The 27,583-nt window shown below is 39.6% G+C and overlaps 1 protein-coding gene across 1 annotated transcript in view; it reads right to left on the reverse strand.

Annotated features, from left to right (window-relative positions):
• Window positions 1-1,204: 1,204 nt before the first annotated feature.
• Window positions 1,205-27,583, reverse strand: part of crybg2 (crystallin beta-gamma domain containing 2) — a 44,113-nt gene continuing 17,734 nt past the window's right edge. Inside the window, exons 5-24 of the mRNA XM_034124613.1 lie at window positions 18,216-19,323; window positions 17,116-17,829; window positions 12,130-12,177; window positions 10,652-10,770; window positions 8,992-9,229; window positions 8,100-8,239; window positions 7,840-7,966; window positions 7,683-7,718; window positions 6,942-7,081; window positions 6,678-6,804; window positions 5,680-5,837; window positions 5,462-5,588; window positions 5,345-5,377; window positions 4,680-4,792; window positions 4,404-4,533; window positions 4,183-4,322; window positions 3,457-3,580; window positions 2,810-2,968; window positions 2,531-2,690; window positions 1,205-2,185 (exon numbers count right to left, since the gene is read on the reverse strand). Coding sequence (XP_033980504.1) covers window positions 2,097-2,185; window positions 2,531-2,690; window positions 2,810-2,968; window positions 3,457-3,580; window positions 4,183-4,322; window positions 4,404-4,533; window positions 4,680-4,792; window positions 5,345-5,377; window positions 5,462-5,588; window positions 5,680-5,837; window positions 6,678-6,804; window positions 6,942-7,081; window positions 7,683-7,718; window positions 7,840-7,966; window positions 8,100-8,239; window positions 8,992-9,229; window positions 10,652-10,770; window positions 12,130-12,177; window positions 17,116-17,829; window positions 18,216-19,323 — 4,030 coding nt within the window. The 3' untranslated portion in view covers window positions 1,205-2,096. The remainder of the gene's footprint in view (window positions 2,186-2,530; window positions 2,691-2,809; window positions 2,969-3,456; window positions 3,581-4,182; window positions 4,323-4,403; window positions 4,534-4,679; window positions 4,793-5,344; window positions 5,378-5,461; window positions 5,589-5,679; window positions 5,838-6,677; window positions 6,805-6,941; window positions 7,082-7,682; window positions 7,719-7,839; window positions 7,967-8,099; window positions 8,240-8,991; window positions 9,230-10,651; window positions 10,771-12,129; window positions 12,178-17,115; window positions 17,830-18,215; window positions 19,324-27,583) is intronic.

A 27,583-nucleotide genomic window follows, 5' to 3' on the forward strand; every position in this document is an offset into this window, starting at 1 on the left:
ACTGTCCACTCCGAGTATAGGAATGAGTCCTTAACCCAAGTGAAGGAGTTCAAGTATCTTCGGGTCTTGTTCTCGTGAGAGGGAACAATGGAGCGTGAGATGGGCTGGAGAATCTGAGTGGTATTGCAGTCACTCTACCGCACCGTTGGGACGAAGAAAGAGCTAAGCAGAGAAGGCAAAGCTCTCAGTCTACCAGTCCATCTCTGTCCTACCCTCACCTATGGTCATGAAGGATGGGTCATGACCAAAAGAATAATCCTGGATACAAGTGGCCAAAATGGGTTTACTCCGGAGGTAGGCTGGCATCTCCCTTAGGTATAAGGTGAGAAGTTTAGTCATCTGGGAGGGACTTGGAGTAGAACCGTTGCTCCTTGGCGTTAACAGGAGCCAGCTGAGGAGGTTCAGGGAGATGTTCCAGGCATGTCCATCCGGGAAGAGACAGAGGGGCAGACCCAGGACCAGGTGGAGGGATTTTTATCTCTACCCTGGCCTGGGAGCGCCTTGGGATCCCCCAGTCAGAGCTGGTTGATGTGGCCGGGGAAAGGGACGTTTGGGGCTCTCTGCTGGAACTGCTACCTCCGCGACCCGACTCGGACAAGTGGTAGAAGATGGATGGATGGATGGATGGACAAGAGGGCACTTTTAAAAATGAACTCAAATTAGCTGTATTATTGCTGAATTACTGTCAGGGGATGTGTACGTTTAACAATAAAACATCTGTTCACTGTTAAGTGTCAATTGACAGGTGATAACAGTTTAATCTTCATTTAGAGTGTTAATGAAACCATTGAACTGTGTGCTACGCATCAACAGGAATCAGAAGAAAACCAAATGTCATCAACCAGGTCGTTTATAGCTTGTTAGACATACAGTATGCAAGGTAAAAAAAAAAGAAAAAAAGGAAAAATTGAACATTGATATGATCCCTTTGTTTATAATCCCTTTGTTTAGGAGGATGTTGTTGAAATTAATTAAATTAATTAAAATGTACAGATAAATCAGCAAAAGGAGCTTTTTTCAAAAAAGGTGTATTTATAGCAAGATAATAGTAAGTGGAGATCATGTTATGAAAGTTAATGAAGATTAAAAAGAAGAAAAGGAAACACTTAATTAAAAAAAAGAATAATAATTTAGTAGGTTTTCTGAATGTGAATAAAGTGTGTATTTAAAGAATACTATTGATAATTGTTATACACAAAACAGCTTTGTTCCAATAAACAAGGTTTAATTTTATTTAATATTTCAAAACCACTCCCTCTTACATAAAATCTGACATCACAACTTTAGCATCAAATATTAACCATAGACTGTATATTAACATACAGCTGATGCAGACACAAAGTAAAATATATGTATAACAATTTAAACATTTAAAAGTACAACAAATACATGGTAACTTGACATCTCCTTGCCCTGCACAATTCAATGTGATATACTGCACCATGAGTGCAACATGTCCCACAAACAAACATCCATACATACATACATACATACATAAAATAAAACACCGTTAAAGAACCAAAGTATACATTTCCTGCACACTATGCATCTGTTTGGCTTCATTTTTCCACAATCTGTTTAAAGCACTGGTTGCCCCTTGTTTCTTTACAGCAGGAAAACAATGTCTTAAACTGGAAACTAGGTTTGCTTCATTGTAAAAAAGGATAACAAAGCATCAACCTTCCACAGTCAGAGAATCTACATGAGCAGTAATCATACATACAGGGAGATTCTAGGTTAAATACTTTAATTAAAGTGATATGATTTGATAAAAGTCAATGCAGTGTATGTACATCCTCCAAAAATATATTTTATTCCAGCTTTACAACTCGTGATGAACCTCTGCAGCAGGAGAAGGCACTTTCTCTTTTTTTTAAGTCCTTGCATACAGAAATCCTAATTTGCCTGGGAGAATTTGAATGACAGAAAAAAGACAAATAGAAAACTTTGCTTTACTCTCACAATGTTCATACAAGTGACATCATTCATGGAGTGGGAACACATAAAACAGTGGCAGTGGATCCCAGGCTGTGGTATCATGGGTTTGTAAAGAGATGCACTGCTGAGGAAAGTTTGAAAAGGGAGATGGGAGCTTTTTATAGCAGCTCTATCTCCCACTGTTGGCTTGGCCTCTCATCATCCTCCGGCATAATCACCACATGGTCCTTGTCATAAGATTTGCCACCTGAGGAAATAAAATATAATAACTTAATAAAATGTAGCACTAATTCCAAATTCAAGATATAATCTCATGCTATAATGAATATAGATAAGGTAACAATTTATTTTTTAGTAGCAGACAGTGATGGAATGTAACACATTCACATGAGTACTTTTTAACAGTTACTTTGTACAGAAAAGACAGTCTTCCTATGGATCTATCTATCTCATAATAATTAAGGGACTCATAAATGACCCTAATATCATTTTGCATTAATTTTTTGCATTATCAGGAAAAGTGTCATAAATTCATAAATGATTGTGCAATTAGCCAATGCCAATGTTTTTTTCTATCTCTTTTTTGTCATACCTTTGACATCCAGGACGAAGCCAGGGAAAGTCAGGTTGGTGATGAGGCCTCTCATCTTGGCGGTCCAGTTCTGGATGGGCTGCCGGGTCTCTGCCCACAGGACCACCTTGGCTCCCGGCTCCACGTTGCCCATCACCTGCAGGCTCATGACGGAGGACAACTGCAGCACACACACACGGTATAAGATTAGACCGGCTCAGGTAAGATGACAGGTTCAGGCTTTAGTTTGCAACTTGGATCAAACCTTATGAAATGTCACACATGTCCTGTATTGCTTACCTTGCTCTTGATGAAGCCGTCCTGATAGAACCAGACGTCGCTCATGGGCTCACACTCTGGTGTCACCACCACTCGCCCTGATTTCAGCTCCTCCACGCCGCCCTGGACCGACAGGAAGTGACCCCTCTCTTTGTTCTTGATGCGGAGAAAGTGGCGCTTCTGTAGGAGGCAAAATATCACAAAATATGTAATTAGAGTTAGAGATCAATGGAGGTTTGTCTGTTTTGACCCCACACAAATAAAATCACATTCATTAATACCAAAGGAATAACATAAGATTTTGGTCATATTTAGTTTGAATAGTTTACAGTTTGAGCAGATAATCACATTGAATTCCAGTTCTTCCTCTTTTGTTTTGTTTCATATATTGTTCTTTCTTTTACTTCTGGTACGGGCTTTGTGTTTGGTTAAACAGCCAACAATGTTATCTTAGGCATGTTCTGGTATTCATAGCAGTTAATGCTTATTCATTTGTTCTTTTTACAAAAGTTAGAAAACCCCTAACGTTTAAATAAATGTTCTTTAACTTGTGTCAATACTAAAATATAACATCAGTCACAAGAGACTGTACTCTTCAACCATTTAGTTTACTAATGTGGATTTACACATTTTATACAAATATTTACCAATATTGAGGGTTAACAAACCTGTCTGATTGGGAACATTGAGCCAATAGTCTCTAGCGAGCTAAACTTCAGCCAGTTGGTGATCTCAATTGGTTCCAGTAGGAATTGGCGCCCCCTGTAGTTACTGTATTGACATATCACCCAACTGCAAAGGAAGAGAGACAACATTAGAGAAGACTTTGCACTCAAAATGTTATTCAAAAAATCAAAATAAACATTCTGAGTAAGGCTCATATACAGCTCTGGAAAAAAATAAGAGACCACTGAAACAATTCTCATTTTCTCTGGTTTTTACTATTTATAGGTATGTGTTCAAATTATATATATTTTGTATTATTCTATAAAATACTGACAATATTTCTCTGTGACGGTATTCAACCGACACTGGAATGGAATGGCTGCCATACATGTAGAGATTGAGATTTAAGAAACATTTTGGAGTGGTCTCATAAATCGTTTCAAGAGCTGTATGTTAATGATATATTATTAAATAATAAATGTTTAATGCTAAAATGTATTTAACACTTTAATGTTGCAGCTGGTAGAATTTTTACTAGATTATGAATTTCATCAACAAAGTGTATCCAAACTTATAATAATGTATGATTACATGAAAGTTATTTGTTGATTTATTTGTATTTAATCAATTGTTCTGAAGTGTATAGTAGCAAGAAGTATGTATAGTCTAGTACGTGATTAATTGTACTCAGTTTTCCAGCACTGCTAAACATTGTGTGAGACGCGTACCAGCCGCTGTTGACTCTGACAGACAGGATGTGGTTGTTGAAGCCCTCTTCCATCATGCTGTGGATCTCTGAGTCCATGGTGATCTCTCTGCCCTCCAGACACTCCAGGCCAAACAAAGAGATGGAGGGGACGGAGAATGTCTAGAGAGGGAGAGATGGAGGTTCAGAGTGAGACAAAGGACAGAATACAGAGCATTTTTATTCAAATGAGGGCTCTCTCACCATCGGGACGACCTTGGCAGAGCGGATGTAGGAGACGGGAGGACATCCCATGCTGGTCAGATTGGGGTAGTCTCCTTCAGATAAGACGAACATGTTCCCAGAGTACTTTTTATCCTCGTAGAGCACCCAGCTGAAACACAGACAAATGCATCGTTATGTTTGACCCTCCTCTATCTCACCCTCACTACTGCAACTCCATGTTGTTCACCCATGGACTTGTCCCCTCTTGATCTTTTTTCCTGTGATTATTGTAGTGTTTTGGTAAAGGCTCCTCACCTTCCCCCGGACACTCTGCAGGACTTGGTCAGTACTTTTTCTGGGATTTCTTCCTGGTTGCGGTTAAAGATGTGACACTGGCCCTTGAAGTCTGCCTCAGAGTACAGTATCAGCTGTCAGGTAGAGATAGAAGTAAAGGAAAGAAATTAGATGAACACATTAATAACCTGAGGCGTTTTTTCTTCTAATTATGTTTGCCTTTTTGGCAAATATATAAAAGTAAACGTTTGGGTGTCTTTGGCTAAGGAAACCTTGGGCTCCGAAGCAAATCAGTTTCAAGCATCGTTACATGCCGACATGTATATAAAGGGACTTTCCCTTCATAAACATATGATCCAGCTTGTGGCCAACAAATGGGGTTACAAATGTGAACCATTCTAGCAAAAAAAATAAGCAAACTAAAGTAAAGAGATGCAGGCTATATTTGTTTTTTTTAGTCCCAATCTGTAGCCCTGTTGACATAAAAGATGTGTGTGCATCTGTTTAAAAACCCTACATATCATCATTTTCTTGTGTCCAAAAGTCAAGCTATGTTTTCTATAATCTAATTGGCAACTATCCTATCTAGGAGTAACATAGCACTGCAGAGACAATTGCCTACAATATCAGATAAAATAATGATATGCATAAAACAAGATGAAACTGAGAAAATCAAGTCAGGATACCTCATTGCTGGTCCTTGTGCTGTCCGTTGGAGCCTTAAAAATAACACAGAAAAGGCATCAGCAACATCAGAAATGGATATTTAATTGATATTTTGAAGACGTTGTGATGGCCCTCACCATCAGGATGGGCTGCACGGAGCAGATGCGGTTGTCCTGAGAGCCCCAGTCAGCACAGTTGTTATAGAAACCTTTCTCTAAGATGTACTGGTTACCAGAGAAGTCCACATGAGAATAGGCTATCCATCTGTAAGGAGGAAACAATCACCTCATTAAATGTGATACATTCCCACTTCACAGGAGGATTGTGTAATACATAGTAGAATCTTTCAACTTACGCCCCGCTGAATACTTGGATGGAGCGCGTGGAGGGTTTGTACTCCAACAGCTCAACGTCAGCAATGGCGTCCGTCACCTCGAAGGTGTTGTCCTCCGCCATTCCCTCCTGGTCTTCCTCTGGCTGCTCAAACATCACCATCATGGGATCTGTTAGGTCCTGCGCAAGAAATAGAAAATGGGTAAACTTTAATTAAGTCTCATGGGGATGAACAGCTATTTTGGCTGAAAATAACATTCTGTTTAAGTCACTTTTCAACTTGTATCAATGCTAGAATGTGCAGTGAAATTTAGGAAACAGCACTTACAAATTAAAACTATCCCTGCATGATTAACAAAATTACAAAAACTGCACAAATGAATTGATATACAAGGTCGAGCATCCTTATTGAAAAATATTTGAGTATTTTATGTGGCAGATCATACCTGCTGGGAACCATACTCTATTCAAAATGTATTTGTGTTTTGTAAACTGCACCATATTAACATGATCCTGAGCTAATACATCGGAATTTGAATCATAACGCTGATGTCCCGAGTTGCCTTTCATGCCATTCAACTTGTGGCGCAGGACTATAATGGCCATTTATCAGGGTTCAAAGCCACTTTTACATAAGATAAGACCCAATTGATGTACAAAAATGATAAGATCGACAAAAGGAAACAAAACCACAAAGAACAATATATAAACATAATACAAAGTGAATAATGCAGGAAGAGATTAAGCACAGTTTGACTACAGGTAAAACATATATAGTTACTCAAATAAAAGGCAAATGTGATGTAATGTGGATAATATAACCTATCATCGACTGCAGGTCTGACTTGACATTTACTGAAACTCAAGATCAGATCAAAGTGAATCCTTCCATTACAAAATAATGTCATCGTTGGTTAAATCAAGGTTACACAGTTCACCTTTTTTTGTAATTAGACAATTTCGTCTGCGGTTAGCCCCACCTTTTGAATTATTAACAAACAAATATTCCTCGTTACTTACTGCTCGTATCACCCTGACGGAGCGCATCTCGGCGTCGCTGCCCCCCCACACCCTCCAGTCGTGGTACTCCCCCTCCTCCAGCAGGTACTGGCGCCCTCGGTAGCCCTCCTTCTCGTAGCCCACCCAGCTGCAGAAACACACACATTATTTCAATCTTTTTCATAGTGGCTCCAAGCCCACCTGAATTGTGGGACTTCATTATTAATCATCACTAAGAAGTCTTTTCAAGGTTCAGTGGATACAAACAGAAAAGGCAGCACTCACATTCCTCCCTGGACTTTAAGAGAGCCCACGTTGTGCATAAAGGCCGTCTGCTGCCGGTCTTCTCTGGTCATGAAGTTCCTCATGTCGATGTTAATGGTCCTCGATTTCCCAGTGAAGTATGGCTTTTCAAATAACTCCATCTAGGAACCAAGGGTGTCGTTTACAATTTGAACAATGATAGTTTCTAAAGTGTCAGTGATCATACTGTGTCTGATATGCAGTACAGTATACAACAAGTGGTAGGAGAAGTACTCTAATCATATACTCATGTTAAAGTACATATTCTACAGTGTAGAAATACTGTTAAAAGTGATAGTCCTGAATTCAGTCACTCAAGTTAAAAGTATATATATTTTACCAAATAACCCATTTCATAATAATAAAACATTATTGGACTACAATCAAACATTTGATAGATAAATGCAATGTTGGAGATTGTAAAGGTGGTCCTAGTTTTTTATTTTTAATATACAGCCGATCAGTTTTATCTATAACAATAACATATCCTGTATTGTTTGTTGAAAAAAGGTGTAGAATAACTATGTAAACTAACCACGTAGTGGAATAAAAGGTACAATATTTGCATATGAGATGTAGTATACAGTAACATTACAGTAAACAATTCCAAGTACAATAAGCTTGACATTTTACTTAAATAAAAAGTAGGTCTACTTAGGCTGTGATATGCATTGGTGTAAAGTAACTAAGTATTAAGCATGCATTTTTGGCATACTTTCTTACCTTTGGTTCACTTATATTTTCCACTTTAGGTTCACCCTGTGATGAAAAATAAATACATTTAACTTAATAAAACAAGCAGTGGATATACTTTCATTCATAAGTATACAGACTCAGTAAAGAACATGGCTTGTCAAATATTTTAAACTGTGCCACTTACGACTTTGAGTGGATGCAGTGATCCCACATAGGGCTGTTCCACTCCCCATGCCGCGGGGTTGGGGAACCCCCCCACCTCCAGGACACGTGGTATGCCCTGGAAGAAGGGATGTGCGTACACCAGCCATCTGAGCAGGAGAAAATACAGAAAACAAGATTAAATTAACCATAATGGCAAATTATGCACTATTATATGAACAACGTTATTATGTAGTTTCACTAGACAACACATTTTTTCACAATTTATCATTCAGAACTCACAGCCCAGCATTAATGATGATAGAGTTGGCCTTGATGGGGTAACCAAAAATCCTGGCATCTTCAGACGTGTCTCTGAAGGTGACCTTCTTCCCTTCTGCGTTCTCCTCTGGGAAAAGACCGATTTCTGGGACGCTGTAGTCCTGAGGGAGGAGAGAAAGCATATCCAAGTCGTTTAGGTTCTCTGATACTGTTTTAAATATATTTTAAAGCCCAACCAGGCCCAGTTATTTATGATTGATACACATACAATCAACACATAACATAAACAACATATTTGAAAAGGATGTGTTTGCTTTTTACAGAAACATGACCAAGATATGGACTGAGCTGGACATTTTACAAATAAGAAATACACGTGTCATTACTCTCTGGTCGACAAATGGTGGACTATATGATGATGTTTAACAACCTCGAAGATAGCTCCAAAACTAAAAAGCTAATAATGAACAGCTTTATGGTTTTGTAATTCTTGTAGCTTATGTTGCTGCTTTGGTTTACATTGAAAGGTCTGGGACTATACAAAGTGTGAAGTATACGGTGGCTGAGCTGCTGCACTAGTAAACTAGTTAAGATGGAAACATACAGTGAAAAAAAAGATGTTAACAATTTGAGAAATAAATAAAACATTAACTTGAGTATATTCAATAGGTTTCTCCTTAAAATAATTGAAATATCAAATGCACCAAACAACAACAGGTGGTTGCTCGTACATTTGACACTAGATGGTGCTACAGAGTTAAAACCCCATCATAACTGAGTAGCTACTGTACTAAACAGCCTTTTTAGCATCAGATAACAATGTTAAGGAGATAAGATCAGAACAGAAAGGATATCCGATCCACTTTATCCTATTTCTGACGACAGCAAAAACAACAGAGTGAAGTGAACTCACCCTGACCGCTCTTCGAATGGACCCGATGATGAACTTCCTCTCAGGCTTAGTCACAGTTTTCTCTTCACTCGATTCTCCGTTCTGGTCTCCGTTCTGTTCTCCTTTCTGTTCTCCACCCTCTATCTGCCCGTTCTGCAGTTCCTCCTCTGGGGGGTTGAAGGGGCAGGTGAGCTCTAGGTCTCCCTCATCCAGAGCGATCTTCTCCCCTTTGAAGTTAGGCTTCTCATACAGCACCCATCTAAGAAGGGGGAAAGGGCTGGGGTTATAACCTCCACTGTAATATCAGCAGTTCTCCTGGGTGTGTTGGTATACCATGCACAGCCTCTGTTGATGTGTTCTATTATTTTGTTCTTCAACAGTGCTCAGACATGGGCACAAAAGTGTCTCCGTTTTTCTCTAAGTGATGTTGCTGATTATCTTCTCAAACAATGCAACTTGACTTGAAAAATCGACATTGGAATGAATGTCCTAACATTTGTTTTAATGTCTCAACATTACATATGCTAAGTTGTTAAGTTGCTGATCATCATTTTGAGCCATGGATGTGTACTTATGTAGTCTTTATTTGTATTCTAGTAGTAACACTGTCGTTAAAATGCAAACACTGTACATTTCCCTGCTGTGGGAGTAATAAAGGATTTCTGATTCTGATTCTGATAATATATTAGTTTTTAATGGGAAACTGTATTAGAATAAACACTTCCTTCTCCTTGATATTTTTTAATTAGAGAGTTAGCTGTGGTTTGGTCAGTAATGCAGGGTGTGATGCTTCAGATGAAAGCTTAATTATTTCCTTGTAGCAGGTGTTAGTCTGGCGGTACAGGTTGGATCAGTGCTGCTCCAACTGAACACTGTGGCTAGGTTTAATAAAACATTCCACATCTGAGGCAAGTATGTGTTTAAGCATGTGTGTGGGAGTGTGAACAATTTAAGGCATTTGCATGTCCACAGAGCATCAATAGCTGGTTTGTTTTGAAGTGACAGCACATCCAGAGAGAGTTCAGTGTTTTATTACACAACTATCATTTTGAGTGAAACCAGGACTGGAGGTGTAATCCTATCTACTCGTGCAATTTTGAAGATCTAAGGAGGCTTCGGGTTTATTGTTTGTTATCTGCAAATATTTGCGAAAGTTACACTGTAGGTGCACCGGATGGTTAAAAAACTAAAAATGTCTAAATGTCTTAAAAGTGTGCAGCGGTATTTGCTTTTTGCCTTGTAGCAATTCCACGCTACAAAGTTATTCTCAGTAGATTTTAAAGTATATTTTGCATTCACTTTGCAAAGTGACAAAATAAAGTATACTCAAAGCAGTCTAAAAAAGGAAGCCTTCATTTTGTTTCTTGCCGTCAATGTACGCTATTGTCCCACAATGCAATGCACAAGTAAATGAAGGAGACTGCAACAAATAAACTATGATGGGGAAACATTTAACACAAAATAAGACCTAACAGAATCACAATCTTTGGAAATTCCTGTGTACACATTTGTAGAAGTGCAGTATTTTGGGATACTAACTACTTACAGCACCAGCAGTGTTCAGAAGCTACATTTTGAATGCTGTTTTTTGTACAGTAGTATTGGATTTAATATAGTTTTACGGGAAACATTTACAAATGTACATGAACTTCTGCAATGTGTGTGCCGTTCAGCCACTCACCCTCCTCTGACGACCCTGATGGAGATGGTCTCTTGCAGGTCCCATGGCGTAGCATCGATGACATCACTGCGCACCTCGAGCCTCTGCCCGCACATTCCAGGTCGGTCAAAGATATACAACTAGAGCAAACGTGAAGAGGTGTAGAAAAAAGATTATAGATCGGATTTACTACATGGTGTTACTTGCGTCCCCAGGGCGGGCGTTTGCCAATACAGGTGTGATGTCTGTGACTGTGGCTGAGGGCAATTCCCTGCTCACTATGCACCTCTGCAGCCTCAAAAAGATGTATTAAAAAGATGTTTCGACAGAAAAGTAGTCACATGTAATGCTTTGCAAAGGGAGTCATTTCGGTAAGAATGTCGAAATGGCAAACCAGATAAAATCACAGGAATGATAAAGAGTTACTGCAAGCAAGAGTTTAACCTGTTTGGCTGAAAAATCCTTTATATGGAAATGTCAAGAAGGGAGCCAATATCATCTTGTGGCATCATCTCAAGTTTCATGTCAAAGCATGAATCTTAAATGTCATGCTTATCCCCTTAAGACATCAGATACAACACTGTAGAATGTAGGGGTATGGGAGTAAAGTTGAGTGAGGGAAACAAAGAAAGGAAAGTTATTCTAAGATGGATCAATGCTAAAACCAGTCTACAGTAGTTAAGAACAGAATAGCTTTACGAGGTTCTTTGTTTCTTGAGCTTGACTTTGTTGATTGTTGCTTTCTACATAACCTTTCCCCTACAGTACAGACATGTTGGGTCCATTCAGGTCTAAGGCCCTGGAGCATGGAAGAGAAGCTGATCCTAAATGTCAGCTCCACCTCTGGTTCTCAGGATTGCTCGTATACAAGGTGTGCTGCATGCAGCAGCAAGCCTGACCTTTACAAGTGAACAATCATGTGTCTTGGAATAGGGAAATGTGTGAATTCTAACGGCATAGATCATGAAATAACTACCAGGTAGATGTTGCCTGGGATATTTTGGATGATCTGGTTTAGAACAAACAGTGAATGAATGTGTTGCAGCACAATGCCACACCACATTAACATCTCACACCTATTATCACAATGAAACCTCTATCATACAGCTGTCTCTGCAGTTTGTTTATATCAAGATAACTTTGCTATACACTGGTGCAGTTAAACAATGGTGAAGTATATTCACCTCTAATAGCCAATTTTGTCATTATTCATATCACATTCGTCCAACTTATTTTCAGTTTTTTCTAATAATTAAATGTTGATGCAGAAACATTCTATTTAATTATATCTGTAATAGGTCGTTGATATAAGAACATTGAGCTACACTAAGTGCTTCTACCACATTCTAACCTGGTCTCAAAAGACACTGATATCATGCCTATGCAGGTATAATCTTTAAATCTTTTGTAGACCATTCTATCGATTTGAACACACATTCGCACATGTATCTCACTAGTATTTAGATGAATGTATTGAACTATGTCGTGTGGAGACTCACCTTTCCAGGACGAGGATTGAGCTTCCCATGCTCCTTCTCTTTTGTGAGCTACAAAAGAAAAACACATTTATTTTAGAAAGCTTTCTTATATATTTAGTATTAAGCAGTGCATTGTCTTTTGTTTTACACACGGTCAAGATAAAAGCCAAGAGTAAGTGCAGTGCTGTATACAAATAAGAGGACTTCTATCAATAATACAAACGACTGTATGAATGTGAAAATAAAGACTGGACTTCAAAAGCATGATCACTATTACACATTTTTAGGTTAGACCCCATGTCCGCATACATTTTATTTAGACTGCACCCAGTTTCTACCTTGTGGATTTACACATGCCAGACAATCCAAAAACATGTGTTTATGTTCAACAGCCTGTTCAACAGGTTCTGTTGGCGCCGGGGAGGCAGAATGAGGACAGAGGACCACTCCATGACAAAATAAGCACCTCTACTGTATGACAGGTGTGAATACTTTACATTCCTCCCTGGTATCTATACATCAGACATTCTAGTACTACTCCCATTGATAACAGGAGATCTGTTCTGAAATGACATGAGGATTAAGTGTGTGCGTGTGTGTGTTCTTTAGGGCCTTTGAATCTCAGCTGGTATGCTGCTTGAATGTCTAGGTTGTTTGATTGTGCAACTTGGATTGTGGTTGCAGACGAGTGCCATGCAATTATCAAATAGATGTTTCAGAGGGAGCAGTGTTTGGTCTCACGTATCACTCCACTATCTGGAAGCCCAGTAGGAAACAGGGTATGATCTGGATCAGGTTACAGACCAAAGTGGACCTCCTACAGAAGCTCTCATTTCAACAGGCCGCATTACTGTCCCACCTAGCCCTCATTTACTTTAGAAACCTTTTTAATTTAATGCATTCTTAGGAAAAATAACCAAACCCAACCAAATGTAGTTCAAATGTAAATAAGAATGGATTTACTTTCTAAATTTTTTACATTTTCAGTTAAAGCAAGGTGAGGGGATCAATGGTGCTTTTTCAGTATTGACCTTGTGAATAAGAGTCATTCACTGTTCACAAATGTACTCTATAACAACAGAGGTTTCCATCTATAAAGCCTATTAGAAAATCTACTCCCTTTTATCTGTCAATTCCCTGCATTTTGAGTCAAGAAGAATAAATGTTTAGCAGATGATGATCTCTTATTTCTCACAAAATACATTAGCTCCACTTGTATCACGCTTTACATAAAACCAGGAATAAGTGTTAAACCAAAGCTTATTAAAGGCAGAGCTTCAAGATACCTTTTTCAACAATTTATTTTAAATATACAAACATTTTCCTGAAGGGTATTAAGAGAATCCTTTTTTCCCCATTTCTTAGTTTTTCATAATCAACAAAGACTCAAGTTCAATGTATTAATTTGTCTCGCAGCCGGACATGGCATAATGTGACTGTATGTTCATGTTATCTTTACAGTTGAGTGACAAACACTGAGACAATGGAGGAGTAGTTGTCGTATCATCTCGCCTGACTGCGACACTTGAATCGGTCTCACAGGGTTTCTTTACAAATCATTTGAGGGACAGTCATGCTTCTTAGAAGGATTATTACTCAACTCATCTGACAACCATCGGCAAAGGTCAGTGTGACTAAGGGTGGAATGTTTTAAGTTAGGCGTTGGAATTTGATTTGTGATGTCTATACAATTAAGTCCAGGCCTTCATTGATTGTCTATTGGTTGCATTTTGGACAGCACATAATCCAGCTAGTCTCCACATGGAGAATCAGTTAAATACATTATTCTGTTCTTTGCATGTTTCATTTGTTAAAAATGTAATATTCTAACCTAATGATGCCATTTAATCACATTACATGTATCTTAATTAAACTCTCACTTGCTTCTTGAGGCACACGTATACATTATAGCAATAAAAGAATAGCAAATCACTCACATTCCAATAATGAATACTTCCTTTAAAAGAAGTTCCAATGAAGTCCTGTCAACGCTTTACTCACTGCTGTGTGGTTTTTGCACATGTATTTCCTTCTGTACTAACTTGATGTCTTCACTATGCAGCTAAAGAAAACCCAGCATTATTCATTAGGAGTTAATTGTTTACTGCTGCTTTAATGCCTAATACAAATCTATACTACAACACATATTTGCCCCCTCTCGATCCTTTCACTCCCAGCAGCCTGAAACACGATCTGCTCTCCCATAAAATTAACAACCACATTGTGGAATGTGCCGTTTCAGCAAACAACATAATAAAAGAAGACACACAAAGATGTGCGACGAAACTAACGATCAGAGTACATTAACACTAATAAGAGTAAACAAATCATCTCTTTGTCATCTTTTCTCACCCTGCCAACTTCATGTTCCTCCCTGTCAACTTCACTCAATCAATGAATCAAGAAGAGAGATATGTGAATGAAAACAAAAGACGAGGTGTGGCTGTGTCTCTGCAGGATCCGACAGATAACTGGAATGAGTGGATAGCCCAGTAGAGATTTAAAAAAAAAAACAGAGAGAAGCAGAACATTTTCTGTAGGGATCAAATGAATTAGAGGCCTCACGCCCACCAGCTGATGGTTTACATGCATTGAAGACTTTACAGCATGTGCTTGACAAAACGAGATACACACTCATCCTGCAGCCTGTTTAAAAGTCCCATAAAAGGGACGTGTGCAAAATTCCCTTTCCCCAGGGGTTAGTTCAATAGCATCGTTTTTTTCCATTTCTTCTTACTTTTTATTGACGAAGGGAGTACAAGCTGCATACAAGCAGGATGCAGCTGTAAATATATATCCCTGTTCCCATCCACTGCATAACAGGACACCAACACACTACTTTAACTGATACAAGGCAGTTCATTGTCTGAATACCTTGTGTACATAACTTTAGTTTACACAGCGTTATGTAATATTATATAGAACTGAATTCTATAAATCTACATTATAGTACATTATAACTACCAGTGAAGCTAATGGGCCTTTTAGGTTTACAAAAAGTGGCCTGATATCCAGATCAAACAAACAAGTGATAGGTGACTACCTGTAATTAGCTGCTTCTGTGGTAGTAATCATAAAGTAATCATCCTGCCTTCTGTCTGCCTTCTCTCCATACTGTTTCAAAGCGCTGTTATAAATTCTCGACTAAGGCGGACAGTTTAAAACTCTTAAAAAGTGTGAAATGTTTGTTGTGCTGCAGAAATATGTCCCTGTACGTTTTTCAAAGGGCCCCTCTCTAAATCATCAGTCTCAGCAGCTCAGTCAGTAATATGAGCTGTGGTCAGACTGCATACTTTAGCCGGGGAAAAGGAGCTGCTGCAGCCATATAACTGATGCAGCTGAGGCCATCTATGTATTGTATTGAACATGAACAAACATCCTGTGCAAACACTTGTACAGCACAGGATAGCTGTAGAGCAAAGAGTACTTACATAATAGTATCCAGCTGATACTCTTTTGTTATTGCACGGACACAAATAACACTACGCACATGTGGTATGCATGTAGGGAGTAGATTAACAAATAATATCCGCAGGGAACAGCATAATTAAAAATTAAAATGCTAGGAAATGTTTTTACATTTATGGTTAAAATATTGGTTAATAGTAGGGTGTGAGATAAACTGTTTTTCTGTGCAGAGGTGAGAATAGAAATTTGCAGTGTGAGCCACAAACTTTGCCAAAAACAGAAAGACAGGTAGAAACACAAGTAGAGAGCGTGTGTGTGCACACTTGTGAAATGATGTTCTTCCTCATTTAAAGACTTGTCCTAATCAGTTAAGCACTTCACCTGCATGCGTGCATCGGAGAGCGAGTGCATACATGCATGAACACAAGACCGCATACACACCCTTTTTTCTGATTCTGCGTGGGGAGTGCATGCACCTGACAGGTGGGGGTTAATGGTTTGGGTCTAATACACTTTTATTTTTTTGCCAGGCATGTTTGCTTAAGGAGCACCACGGATGCACTGGGTTACACCGAAACCAGCCACTTCCAATTGCTTATACACGTACTTGATTTGAATATCTCTATTAATGGTTCATGATGCAGTATCTGAAGCAACATAAAGAGTGTTTTTTCCTGTGTGCACAACAACCTACATTTGAAGTCATCTCTCTCACCTAATGTAACCTGACCTGCTGCCTGTCTTTTTCACAACCTGGAGTTAAAACAGATCTGGGAGGTAGGCTAGGAGCCAACATAATAAAAGAGTAAACACAGGTATAATACAAAGGAAGATATATGTGTAGAGGATCTTCTTTGTAATGCTGTTACTGTATTGCTACCATTGTAAGCCGCACACACTGTATTTGCATGCATGCATACAGTGCATGCATGTAGGTATGAAGAATGATGTCACAAGAAGATAAGTGCTTCTTCTACAGCATTCTCAAACTAAACTTTGCCTGGGGTTGTATAAAAATGTGCGACTCGTGCAATGTGGGCCTGCTCCAACAGACATGACCTCTACAAGCTATTCACCAAAACGTAGACTAGCAATATTCATTATAGAATTGCAAATCCCCCATTGCAACATCATGCTTGTGAAAATGTCAAATGTATTTGGCCTCCGTGGTGATATACAGAGAGCTGCAGGAGTGAGTCCTTAAACCCAGAAATGAGTTAGCGATAAGCACTTTGTTACTTCATATCGAAGTCAATGTTTTTTTTTTTTTTTAAATTGGTTGGATGTCTGAAATAAGGTCTGACTTCTTATTGAACTGGTATAAATTGTTCAGGGGATTGCTAATATACTTCAAAAATGGTACAATTGGTGTTAACTTATGAAGATGATCCTTCTGAAAGAACATTTATTCCTCACCGAGCTAATTCTCTGCAAAAATCCAATAAAAAAGAATTCCCCTTGGGCGTTTGTTGAGGGGAATTTGATGCTAACTTCTGCTTACTTGGCCTACAATGATAAGTTATCCCTGCACCAAATGTGTATATGTCTTCTAAGCAATAACACTAAGTGACACTTCATAACTTTTTTAGGAATACTCACATAGGCATCAGGGAAGGCCCTGTATTTGGGCACTAAATTCATCTCAGGCTCCATTTCTTGCCTGGCCTGGTAGCCCCCCATGCCGCCATCACTACTGAAGCTCCTCTGCAGGATAGGATTGCCCAGTGCTCCAGTACCGGCACCAAACCCCTGTGTCTGGCCGAACTTGAATAAGGGGGAGTTTGGGGTGTTGTAAGGCCTCTGGAGGTCTATGGAGCCGGTGGGGCTGAGGAGGCGGGTGGGACTGTTGCTGGAGGTGGGTGAGCCGATGCCCAGCAGGGGGGGCCGACTCATACGACTGTTGGGGTCTTCGGCCCCGGACAAGGAGCTCGACGAGGAGTTCAAAAGGAAGGAGAGGCGCTCGAAGCGAGACCCCCCTACTTCTGTTCCCGGTTCACCGAGCTTCTTGTGTCCCATACTGATGCGGTCGTTTGAAAGCCCCGTATCAGGAAGCGAGCCGGTGCGGAAGAGCGGGCGATGGGCCTTTCCGTTTTCCATGGTCTGATCTATGGATGATAACCTGTGGTTTTTAAAGATGAGACTGTTGTCTAGGCGGGAGCCAATGCCGGAAGGTGAATTAAATCCATTTCCATTCAGCATGGGGGATTTTAATTCCTCAGGCGAAGAGTCAAAGGATGTTCTCATTACTTGACTGTTGGTTGCAGACGCTCTCAGGGGCAAGTTCAGCATCTTGGATCCAGGTGGCTGCTGCTCCTACAGGGGAGTAAAGAAAGGTAAAGGGTTGATTAGACCAAGTTACAAAACACAACAAAACAGGACATTCGGCCTCCTGTTACCTCAGATAAACCACAGATGGATAATTGAAAAATGTAGTTTTTTTTTTTTACCAGTTAATGAGTTAAAAAACAGCTATTAAACCATTTCCAACAGCTAAATATATTTATATAAATAGTACTGTTATGTCATGAGCCTAGATGTAGATTGTCATGCTCAATGCAATAATATGCATGAACGGTTGTTGTGAAAAACTGTCTAACCCTGATTTAAATTGCATTTTAGAAGTATGAGATTACGTTTTTTGATTAAGTAACAACAATGAACAGAATTCACAGAATTTAAAATGTCTGAATGTACTCTACCTGCTGGTTCTGCTTGAGTAGTTCCAGTGGTGAGCGAGTGTCTCTGGGGCTGTTCCTCTTCAGTCCCAGATCAGCAGGCAGAGTGTAATTTACTTTGATTGACTCTGCAGGGTTTCCCATTGCCTCCATCTTTTTAGTGGGGCTCCTGCTGAAGTCAGGCATGTCGAAGGCGATGGGGGTGGGAGTATCCTCATTGATCGGTGGCAGGGAGGAGAGGAGGACCGGAGGAGGCCCACGAAGTCCTGTGTTCCTGGGTCTCAAGGAAGGTCCCATGTTCTTCAGGGTATCCACTAGGCTATCCATGTCAATCTGGTACGGGGAGTCTGGGTCGGGGGAGGCAGGGGGAGTGGAGGGGCGAGCTGCAGGCTCGGAAACCAGCTCCACCAGCGTGGCCTTGAACACTCCAGTAAAACGGAATGAGTCGTCGTCTTCGTCTTGGAAACTGTCGACGGTGTCCTGGGTGGATTGTTGTGTCGAGGTGAAGCTAGACGAAGGCAGCTGCTGTGAGTCCCAGCCTGACTTTATCCTCTCTGACTCTGCCTCTCTCTCCATGGCAGGTGCAGCAGGCTCCTCCTCCTCCACTAAACTCCGCCTCCACTCATCCTTTGGTGCCTCTGCTGGCTCGCTCTCATAGCTCCGATAAATCCTGCTCCTGTCAGTCAGTCTGCTGCCATAGCGATCCTCTGAAGAGAGGGAGGAGGAGGCGGCACTCAGGTGTTTGTATGCTGAAGCCTCGGGGAGATCAGAGGAGGAGTAGGTACTGGAGTAGGAGTTTGACATTCTGTAACTCGGAGAGTCAGAATAGGAGGAAGACTCTTTTGTGTACGGTGTGTACTGAGAAACCCCGTCAAATTTGTTCTTCCATCTGTACTCTGAGCCTGTATCTGTAGCCGTGTCCTGGCTATCCTCAGTGGTATTGGCTTCAGTGATCAGAGACACTTTACGGTATTTAAGTGTGGCATCATCCTCTTCAGGGAGAGATGAACTATTTAAGGACAGTTTGGTGCTCAGGCTGCTGTAGCCTGAGCTCATTTCGCCCACAGATTCCTTTTCGGCTTTAGGCAGCTGATTCTTTAAATTAAAGACTCCTGAAGCTACTGTCAGGGATCTGGGTAGATACAGAAAAAAGGGCAAAGATGAGAAACACAGAATAAACAGCGCCGGAGTTTGATAGTAACCGGACCACAGTGTATCAAACACTGCAGTGCCTCAGGGCGTGGTGGTCATGCAATGCCAACAATGCAAATTATACAAAGCAACTTTCATTATTTCATCTGCAGGCAATGTCAAATACAGTTTACAAAGGCCTCATCAATGCAAAAACTGGTGCACTAGATTCCAATCTCAATTTCCTGTCAAGTTGTTGAAGAGTCTGAATGTCTTGTACAAACTGTTTCTAAAATGCAGTTAGTTATGTGACATAATAAATAACAATTAGTTCATGACGGGAGGATCGTATGCACATAAGCAAAAAACTGTCAGCTATAATTCAGGGTTACTCAAAGTCAACACTACATTTATAGTATACGAACTGTGATAAGCAAACTCTTTAGCAATGTCAATATGCTGTATATTTACAGGTATGTACATGCCATGGCATAAAGTCAACAACCCCAAGACGATTTTGTTAATGATAAGTAGACTTGTTTCCAAGCACTTCATCAATGTTACACTTCAAATGGCCACATAAATATCGTAAAATGTCTGATTTACTGATGATCAAACGTTTTTTTTTTATTGTTTTACATGTGCAAACCTTTCTAACCGGAATAAAAAGGGAAGTTGGGATTTATTCATGGATTGTAGACATGAAAGCCCTCAAATCTGATAAGTGTAAGTTGTGCAAAATGTGGTTTCTATTGATATGTTGAGTCTTGCAAGTGCATGCATGCTTCACATACTTGACAAGAGAACAATAAATATTTAATGAGAATTGTGTGGGACTTAAATATGCGTTTAAACGGCAAAAAGCTTTCACAAGTCAAGAGTCAATCCGAGTTAAGCCCAGTGAATCATTTGACCTTATATTATAATAATAATGTTGTGCTGTTCTCACAGACTGTGGTGACTATCATGTAAAGGGGAAAAGGGTTGCAAAATGACACACAAAATTGCACATTGTGACTCACCGTCATCATGCACAGGGCGGATTTTACAAAGGTCACGAGAATACAAAAAGAAAGACACCATTATACAGGTATTTTGTTGTTGTATTGCCACATTTGAGGCAGGCATTTGAGCACTGTAACAGAAGAGGTAACATTTCATAAAACAATTTAAGAAATACATGAAAAATTAGCAGGAATGTCCACAAGTTTTGAGGACATGTATCATCATAGCATCATTGGGTGCATGTGTGCAACACATTTGGGTTTCAGTGGCCCTGAACAGATTTGTTTCCAAACAGAGAATGAGTCTCTGTGTATTTGTTGGTTCTGCAGATCCAGCTAAATGGTTCAAGAGGTCTAAAATAGATGCGGTTTACAATCAAATGTAATTTAATCTCCCCTGATATTGTAAATAAATCACTGAACCTTTAAACAAATACACACTAAAACACAAACTCAGTGTAGTAAGCTTTCAATGGTCGAAAGAAAGGAAGCTAGTCTTTGCTTAACTCTCATCCTTCACACTGGCATTTATCTTAATATATTCTTGTCAAATTTGTCATTACTTTTTCAATCACCCACACAGAATTCTTTTCAGAAGTGCAATGGAGTAAATTGATTTAAATCAAACAAAAAAAAGAAGGTTTGAATGTGAAATTAAAAAAAGAGAGCCAAAAATAGGATATGGAATAATGGCGTCTTCCCCAGTAGAAACCCAAGCACCTTGATCCCCCAGGTGGATACATTCTGCTCCTGGCACATGTGGAGTACATTTCTGCTGTAACCACAGAACCACACCTATCCCAGAGGGCACCTGCACAATCTGGCGCTGATACATACTATTCAATTATGTTTGAGCATGGTGTCATTTGAGTTCTCTTTCACGCTCGGCCATGCAAAACCGAGGATCAAAGAGTTACATCTGCCTTCATTTCATTTCTCAGTAAATATTAAACTCCTCTTAACAGTGAATACTACTCTTTCTGTACTGATTAACATTCTAAAAATACTTCTCTATTATCTCTATGAGGGTAGTCACTGTACGAACTTTAGTCAAACTGTCAAAACAATGGTGAACAAGAGACTATCTTGTGATGGGATCACTCAAGCTGCAATGACCTTGGTTGGCCGGGGGTTGCAATAGCCATTACCCAACTAGCTAAAAAACAATACCAGCAAGACTGCTGAAAACATGTGCATACCAAAAAGGTACAACAAGATGCTTAGGATATTTTTTACATTTTGAAAAGCACATTGACACATTGCTGCGAAGCAATTATTATTATGTGTCTTTACTAGACACAGTACATCTCGGGTGGAGTCTTTAATAATATTGATTTTGAATGGTTGCCAGTTAAAGTTATGTGGGTTAGGAGAAAGATGAAATCAAGCATGCAGAACACGTGAAGGCGATGCGTTTCCTTCAAAAGTTACAGGATGGAAACAAACTTTTTAGATCTGGTTGAGTCTGCATGTCTAAAAATATGATTTCTCTCTATAAATCTATGAATGGGAAAAGAGCCCATTTCTTGCTCCCATTCTCTTTACATATGTTTAGGGGATTAGATAATGGTCTCCTGAGTATACAGAAGCATGACTGGTGACTGTTTTCCAACATCTGTCTGGCTGTCAGTCAACAGGCAAGTCCAGCAGCTTTACTGAGCTCAAGGCAGAGGGGTTACGTGTAGTAGAGACATCAACAATCACTGTGAACATTGTCTTCATACCATGAATTTTAAAGGGAAGTGCACAGAACCTGCCTGAAGTGATGTCACATGAGTGAGCGTCTGTATAGATGAAGACTATATATTAAAACAATTAAAAAAATCTAGAGATATGGGGACTTGTATTGCTCCATTCTTTCCTCTGCCTGCTGCTTGAGGCTACATTAACATTTGAGTTGCATTGTGGGTTATGTATGCGCCAGGTTACTTGAAGGAAGAAGAATGTGGTATAAAAAAAAACCCATCATCTCTGGTTCTGCTGCATGGATTTTGTTGTTGTCAAAAGATTATAAATCAGTGGAGTGCTCTTTAATATATAATACAACAAGAAAAAGAGTACTGTTTACTCAAATGCTGTTGATAAGAAAAACTGACATTTAGCCATTTCATACAAGGGTTGGCTAAATGTCTATGTCAAGACAAGGTGGGAACTTCTTATGGTTATTTCACCAAAGACTCAAATATTTACTTGGTACTCTTTACACATTGTATATATATATATATATATAATACAGTTTATTCAGTCAGTGAGAGTTAGGGTCATCAGTTCTCTAAAAGGCGGTCAACGTCATCACTCACTAACAGTGTTAAAGTGACAATGATGTGGAAAAACACTTAAAGATTTTCTGTTAACCTATCAATTGTTAAACGGTAGGAAAAAGCCTCTAAGAAGTTACTTGTACAGATCGTAGGTGTAAATTAAGTCTGTCAAGAGCTAGGATTTCATGAAGATGTATTTGGTCACAGCATGATTTACAACAGCGATAATTCTCCACAAGTTTGTCATTCCATTAATTATCTGTCAGATAAAAGCCAGTCTGTCACATGAAAGGAAAACAAAAGACAACGTTTAGTGGCAGAATTCTGACTAAACACCAACAAGTGGCTCAACTGGCTTTATGATAACAGAAACATCTTGACACTCATGTGTTTCTGTCGAAAAAAAACACCCAACAAGGTAATCTGCTGGACTACAATTCTTAAGAAAAGTATCTGTATCTTCAATCAACACCTTGGATGAGACGGTCGCCACATGTCTTGTTTAGATGCCTATGTATCTCCTTATGACAACACTACAGGAGCCCTGTCAGAGAGGTGGGGCTGGCAGAATGCCTCATCTTTCAATAAGCAGCGGAAACTGTGTTGATTTAAGTGTGGAAGTTGGTTGGCAGGTTTTGGAAAATGTAATCCAGACACACGCACTGTGGTGAAAAAAGCTGCAGCAGTATAACAACTTCGTCTGTCTTTAATTCATATTATTTCACTATGAACTGTAATGTATCTGATATATTTAATTCTTACAGTTAAACACAATATATACTTATTTTCCAAAGCAGCCAAGTATTTTGCATATCAAAAATGTTTTAATGCATGAACAAAAAAGGCATTTACAGTTGAGGCCTACATTATTAGCCCCCCAGGAGTTATGGAACATTTTCCTAAAATTCTTCCCAATGTTTTCAGCATTGATAAAACTTGATATAATCAAACATTCACCAGTGCTATTTAGTAGCTTTTGGTACATTTTGGAAAATAAAATACGTTTTTAGGCTTGCTTTATATCAAATATAATGAAAAATGGGTTGGTCAAAAATATTAGCCCCCATGTGAATTTTTGCTTTCAAAACACACCTAATCAATCAATCAGCTTTCAAGCCACACCTGAGCATTCAATCAGCATAAAAGGACTCCAAGAAACAGGCACTCTGATACCTTATTGAGAGGGACTATACTACTACTCCCACTCACCATGCCAAAGACAAAGGAAATCAGTCTTGAGCTCAGAAAGAAGATAGTGGAGGCTCATGATAAGGGGGAAGGCTATACTGCTATTTCCAAGCGCTTCACAGTGTCTAGAACTGCTGTACGTTGCATCATTGCGAAGTACAAGGAGACACATTCTGTAAGACACAAACCTAGGCGTGGTCGAAAGCGCAAGATTTCTGAATAGTCTGAGATGTCAGCAAGAATCCCCGGACATCTGCCAAGATGATTGTTGCTGACCTGGCCTCTTCTGGAGTTGATGTTTCAAGGAACACAGTTGTGAGGGCTCTTCAGGGCTTCAGGGCCATCGTCCCAGAAGAATCCCTTTACTCAAAGAGCGGCACGTCAGAGCCAGACTGAGGTTTGCCCGTGAACATTTGAAAGGTAAAGATGAGTTTTGTAAGTCTGTGCTTTGGTCTGATGAGACTAAACTGGAACTGTTTGGGCACATGGATGTTGCTTATGTTTGGCGAAGAAAGGGAGAGGCCTTCAACCCTAAGAACACATCATGCTGTGGGGCTGTTTTGCAGCCTCAGGCACAGGGAGCCTTGTTCGGGTGCAAGGCATCATGACATTTTTTAATTATGTTGACATTTTGAGGGATAATATGAAAAAATCTGCTCTTAGTCTTCGCTTAGGTCGTCGCTGGGTCTTCCAACAAGACAATGACCCAAAGCACACATCAAAATTGGTCCAACAGTTCCTAAAGGACACCAAAACCAAGGTGCTGGAGTGGCCCGCACATAGCCCAGATCTTAATCCTATTGAGAATCTGTGGCGGGTGCTCAAAGTGAATGTCCATGCTTGGAAACCACGCAATTTGGACTAGCTGGAACAATTTGCAATGGAAGAATGGGCCAAAATCCCTCAAGAGACCTGTGCCAACCTAGTAAAGAACTACTCTAAGAGGTTGTTGTCAGTTGTGGCTCAGAAAGGGTACACTATTGATTATTAATGGCCTGGGGGCTAATATTTTTGACAACCCATTTTTCACTATATTTGATATAAAGCAAGCCTAAAAACTTATTTTATTTTCCAAAATATACCAAAAGCTACTAAATAGCACTGGTGAATGTTTGATTATATCAAGTTTTATCAATGCTGGAAACATTGGGAAGAATTTTAGGAAAATGTTCCATAACTCCTGGGGGGCTAATAATTTAGGCCTCAACTGTAAGTATATAAATATACATTTGGAGTTAACTTGTTGTGATAGGGTTGTTTTACTATGTATACAATGAATCAGTGACGTGCGGTGAGGTTCATGGCTGGTGAGGCACTGACTCTTTCAGAGTCAGATTTACAAATATTATAGCCTATTTTGACCTTAATCGAAATATTCTGTTATTTTCAAAAGCTTTTTTAGTCTGATGCTATGATTAATTTTAAACAGACCGATCAACAAAAGGATACCCAAAATCTAAATATTGGATTGTTCTTTCTAAGTAAGATCCCATTTTCATTACAGTTGTGGTCTTACCTTGACTTGAATATAAGTCCATGCTATCCTTCTGGACAACAATCTCTATTACTGTTTTGTAAAAGTCCTGCTTATCTTCCTGTAGTTTCAAAAGTCTAGTTTCTTTGTTGTTTGCGGTAGAATAACAGTAGCAACAAGAACCTGTGGGCTCACGTGCGCCCCCTTCAGTGCGGCAGAGGTTATGGCTGCCTCTCCTGGTGATTTGCCGTTGTATGATGAGACCAACGAGCCTAAATATCATATATACGTGAAATAAGTTATTTAGAGACTATGGATGGCGAGGATAAATGTAATAAAGGGATCTACAAACATTACATTGGTGACCTACAGTGAGATGGGAACAGGCATGCGCTTAGGGCCCGCTTTCCAGCCAGTTTCTGTGGGGTGACACATTCTGAATTGAGGCAGAGCTCATCTGTGCCTCACCTGAGAATGCGTCACCCCACAGTAAATGGCTTGAGCGCGCTCACAAAATAAGTGGCCGCGCTAAATTAGTGCCCGCGCTCCAGCAAGTTACTGTGGGTTTACGAGAGGCAGTGCTCGTGCCTGCCTCACTTCTCATCGCTCCCGTAGCGGAGCTCGGCAAATTTGCTGATTTTGACTATAAAATGCGATTGGAATCATACATAAATCACATTTACACAAGATCAGTGGAGACATTTTATTATTATTATTATTTAGTTTTTCTTTAATTGTTTTTCCGTTACATTGGAGTATGACAGGTGAGGCTCTGCCTCCCCTGCCTCCAATGACTGCACGTCGCTGCAATGAATGCACTGTCCTTACCACTGCATCGCAAAGAGTCTAGGCCGTGTCTTATTTCTTTGTGTTGGTTTTGCTAAGTGTTGGTTTCAGCCTTCCACTCAACTAAAAAGACGCCTTTGCTGCCATCTTGTGCTTCATAAATACTTTAGGAAGCAGAAGTTGGGAAGGGTCTGTGTTTGCATAGGTACTTAAAATAAATGATGCACAAGATGTCAAACCTTTTGAGTTGACATATAATAAGTCTCACACTATATTAAATTAAAGCATTTTTCCTTGTTTTAATGTTCAATTATCCCTTGTAAAAGCCCTCAAAACTCACATTTTCACTCTTGCCTTCAACTCCTAATCCACTAACCCCTCACCCCTATTCCACCTAGTTTAGCACTTTTGTTGTTATTTTTCTTTACTTGCTTGTAAAGCGCTTTGAGCACCAGGAAAAGTGCTATATAAATAGCATGTATTATTATTGTGAAGCACTTTGTGTATGAAAGCTACTACACAAATAAGGTGTATTGATATTATTATGCCACTAAATCCCTTTACATTGTACTCAGAGGGTAGAAGATTAAAGCCTTTCTTTGCTGCTTTGTGGTTTATATAATGATCTGTCGCTGCAACAGAAAATCTGTGTCTGTCATCATGTGCCACACATTGCTCAGGAATCTTATCTTTCTCAGGTATCTTCTGGCAGAAAAAAGGAAACCATGGTCTCTGGTAGCAACTGTTTTGAACATGGCAAACACAAACAGATGCCTGTGCACAATGGCACAAAAAACATCACAGCTCCAGTCCTGCTGTGCCTGTTTTACCGTGTCAAATAATTTCCTGTGGAGTCAGATTCTTGATCAAAGGAAACTTTGATTACACGTTGTTGCAATGCCAAAACTTTATTACATAAAAGGTGAAACCTGTGAGTAATGTGTGGCACTTCCTGTGATACTCTTATACCGTAGGATGGGGCTCTGCGAGTAAACATACTACTCAGATTTTGTCAACCTCAGGGGGACTGCAGGGAGAGGCTGGGGATATAGAGGCTGCTGGGAAACATGCCACAGTGATAAGTGACCAAATCTGTTTGTATGAACTGCTCAAATCTCCATGTCCATACAGTATGTGTATGGAACAATTGTTTAAATGATATTCATTATTTACATAGCCATTTATTTATTTTGTCCTCACTTTATCTGTACCATCTGCTGTTGTAATAATGTACATTTCCCTGTTGGGACAAATATTTCTAATTCTTGAGGTGTGTATAGTTCTTTTAAATAAATTACAATCCAAAAAGACACTTATCTTTTATTATAGTTCACTCTAGTATGTTTTATGACAGTTGATGTAGTGGATCTGAAAGCAATATAGGTGTTTTTGAGTTTAGCATTTTAATTGAGTATGATTTCCCTCCTTATGCTCTACAAATGTGGTCTTCATAGAAAGTGTATTTAAAGCAGTGTGTGCTTTGGGAGTGTAAAGTAAGGAATCATTTACCACAGCCCGCTTCCAGGCACCGATAACCCCAGCTCAAGG

The sequence above is a fragment of the Trematomus bernacchii genome, unplaced genomic scaffold (assembly GCF_902827165.1).
Source record: "Trematomus bernacchii unplaced genomic scaffold, fTreBer1.1, whole genome shotgun sequence".
Classification (NCBI taxonomy): domain Eukaryota; kingdom Metazoa; phylum Chordata; class Actinopteri; order Perciformes; family Nototheniidae; genus Trematomus; species Trematomus bernacchii.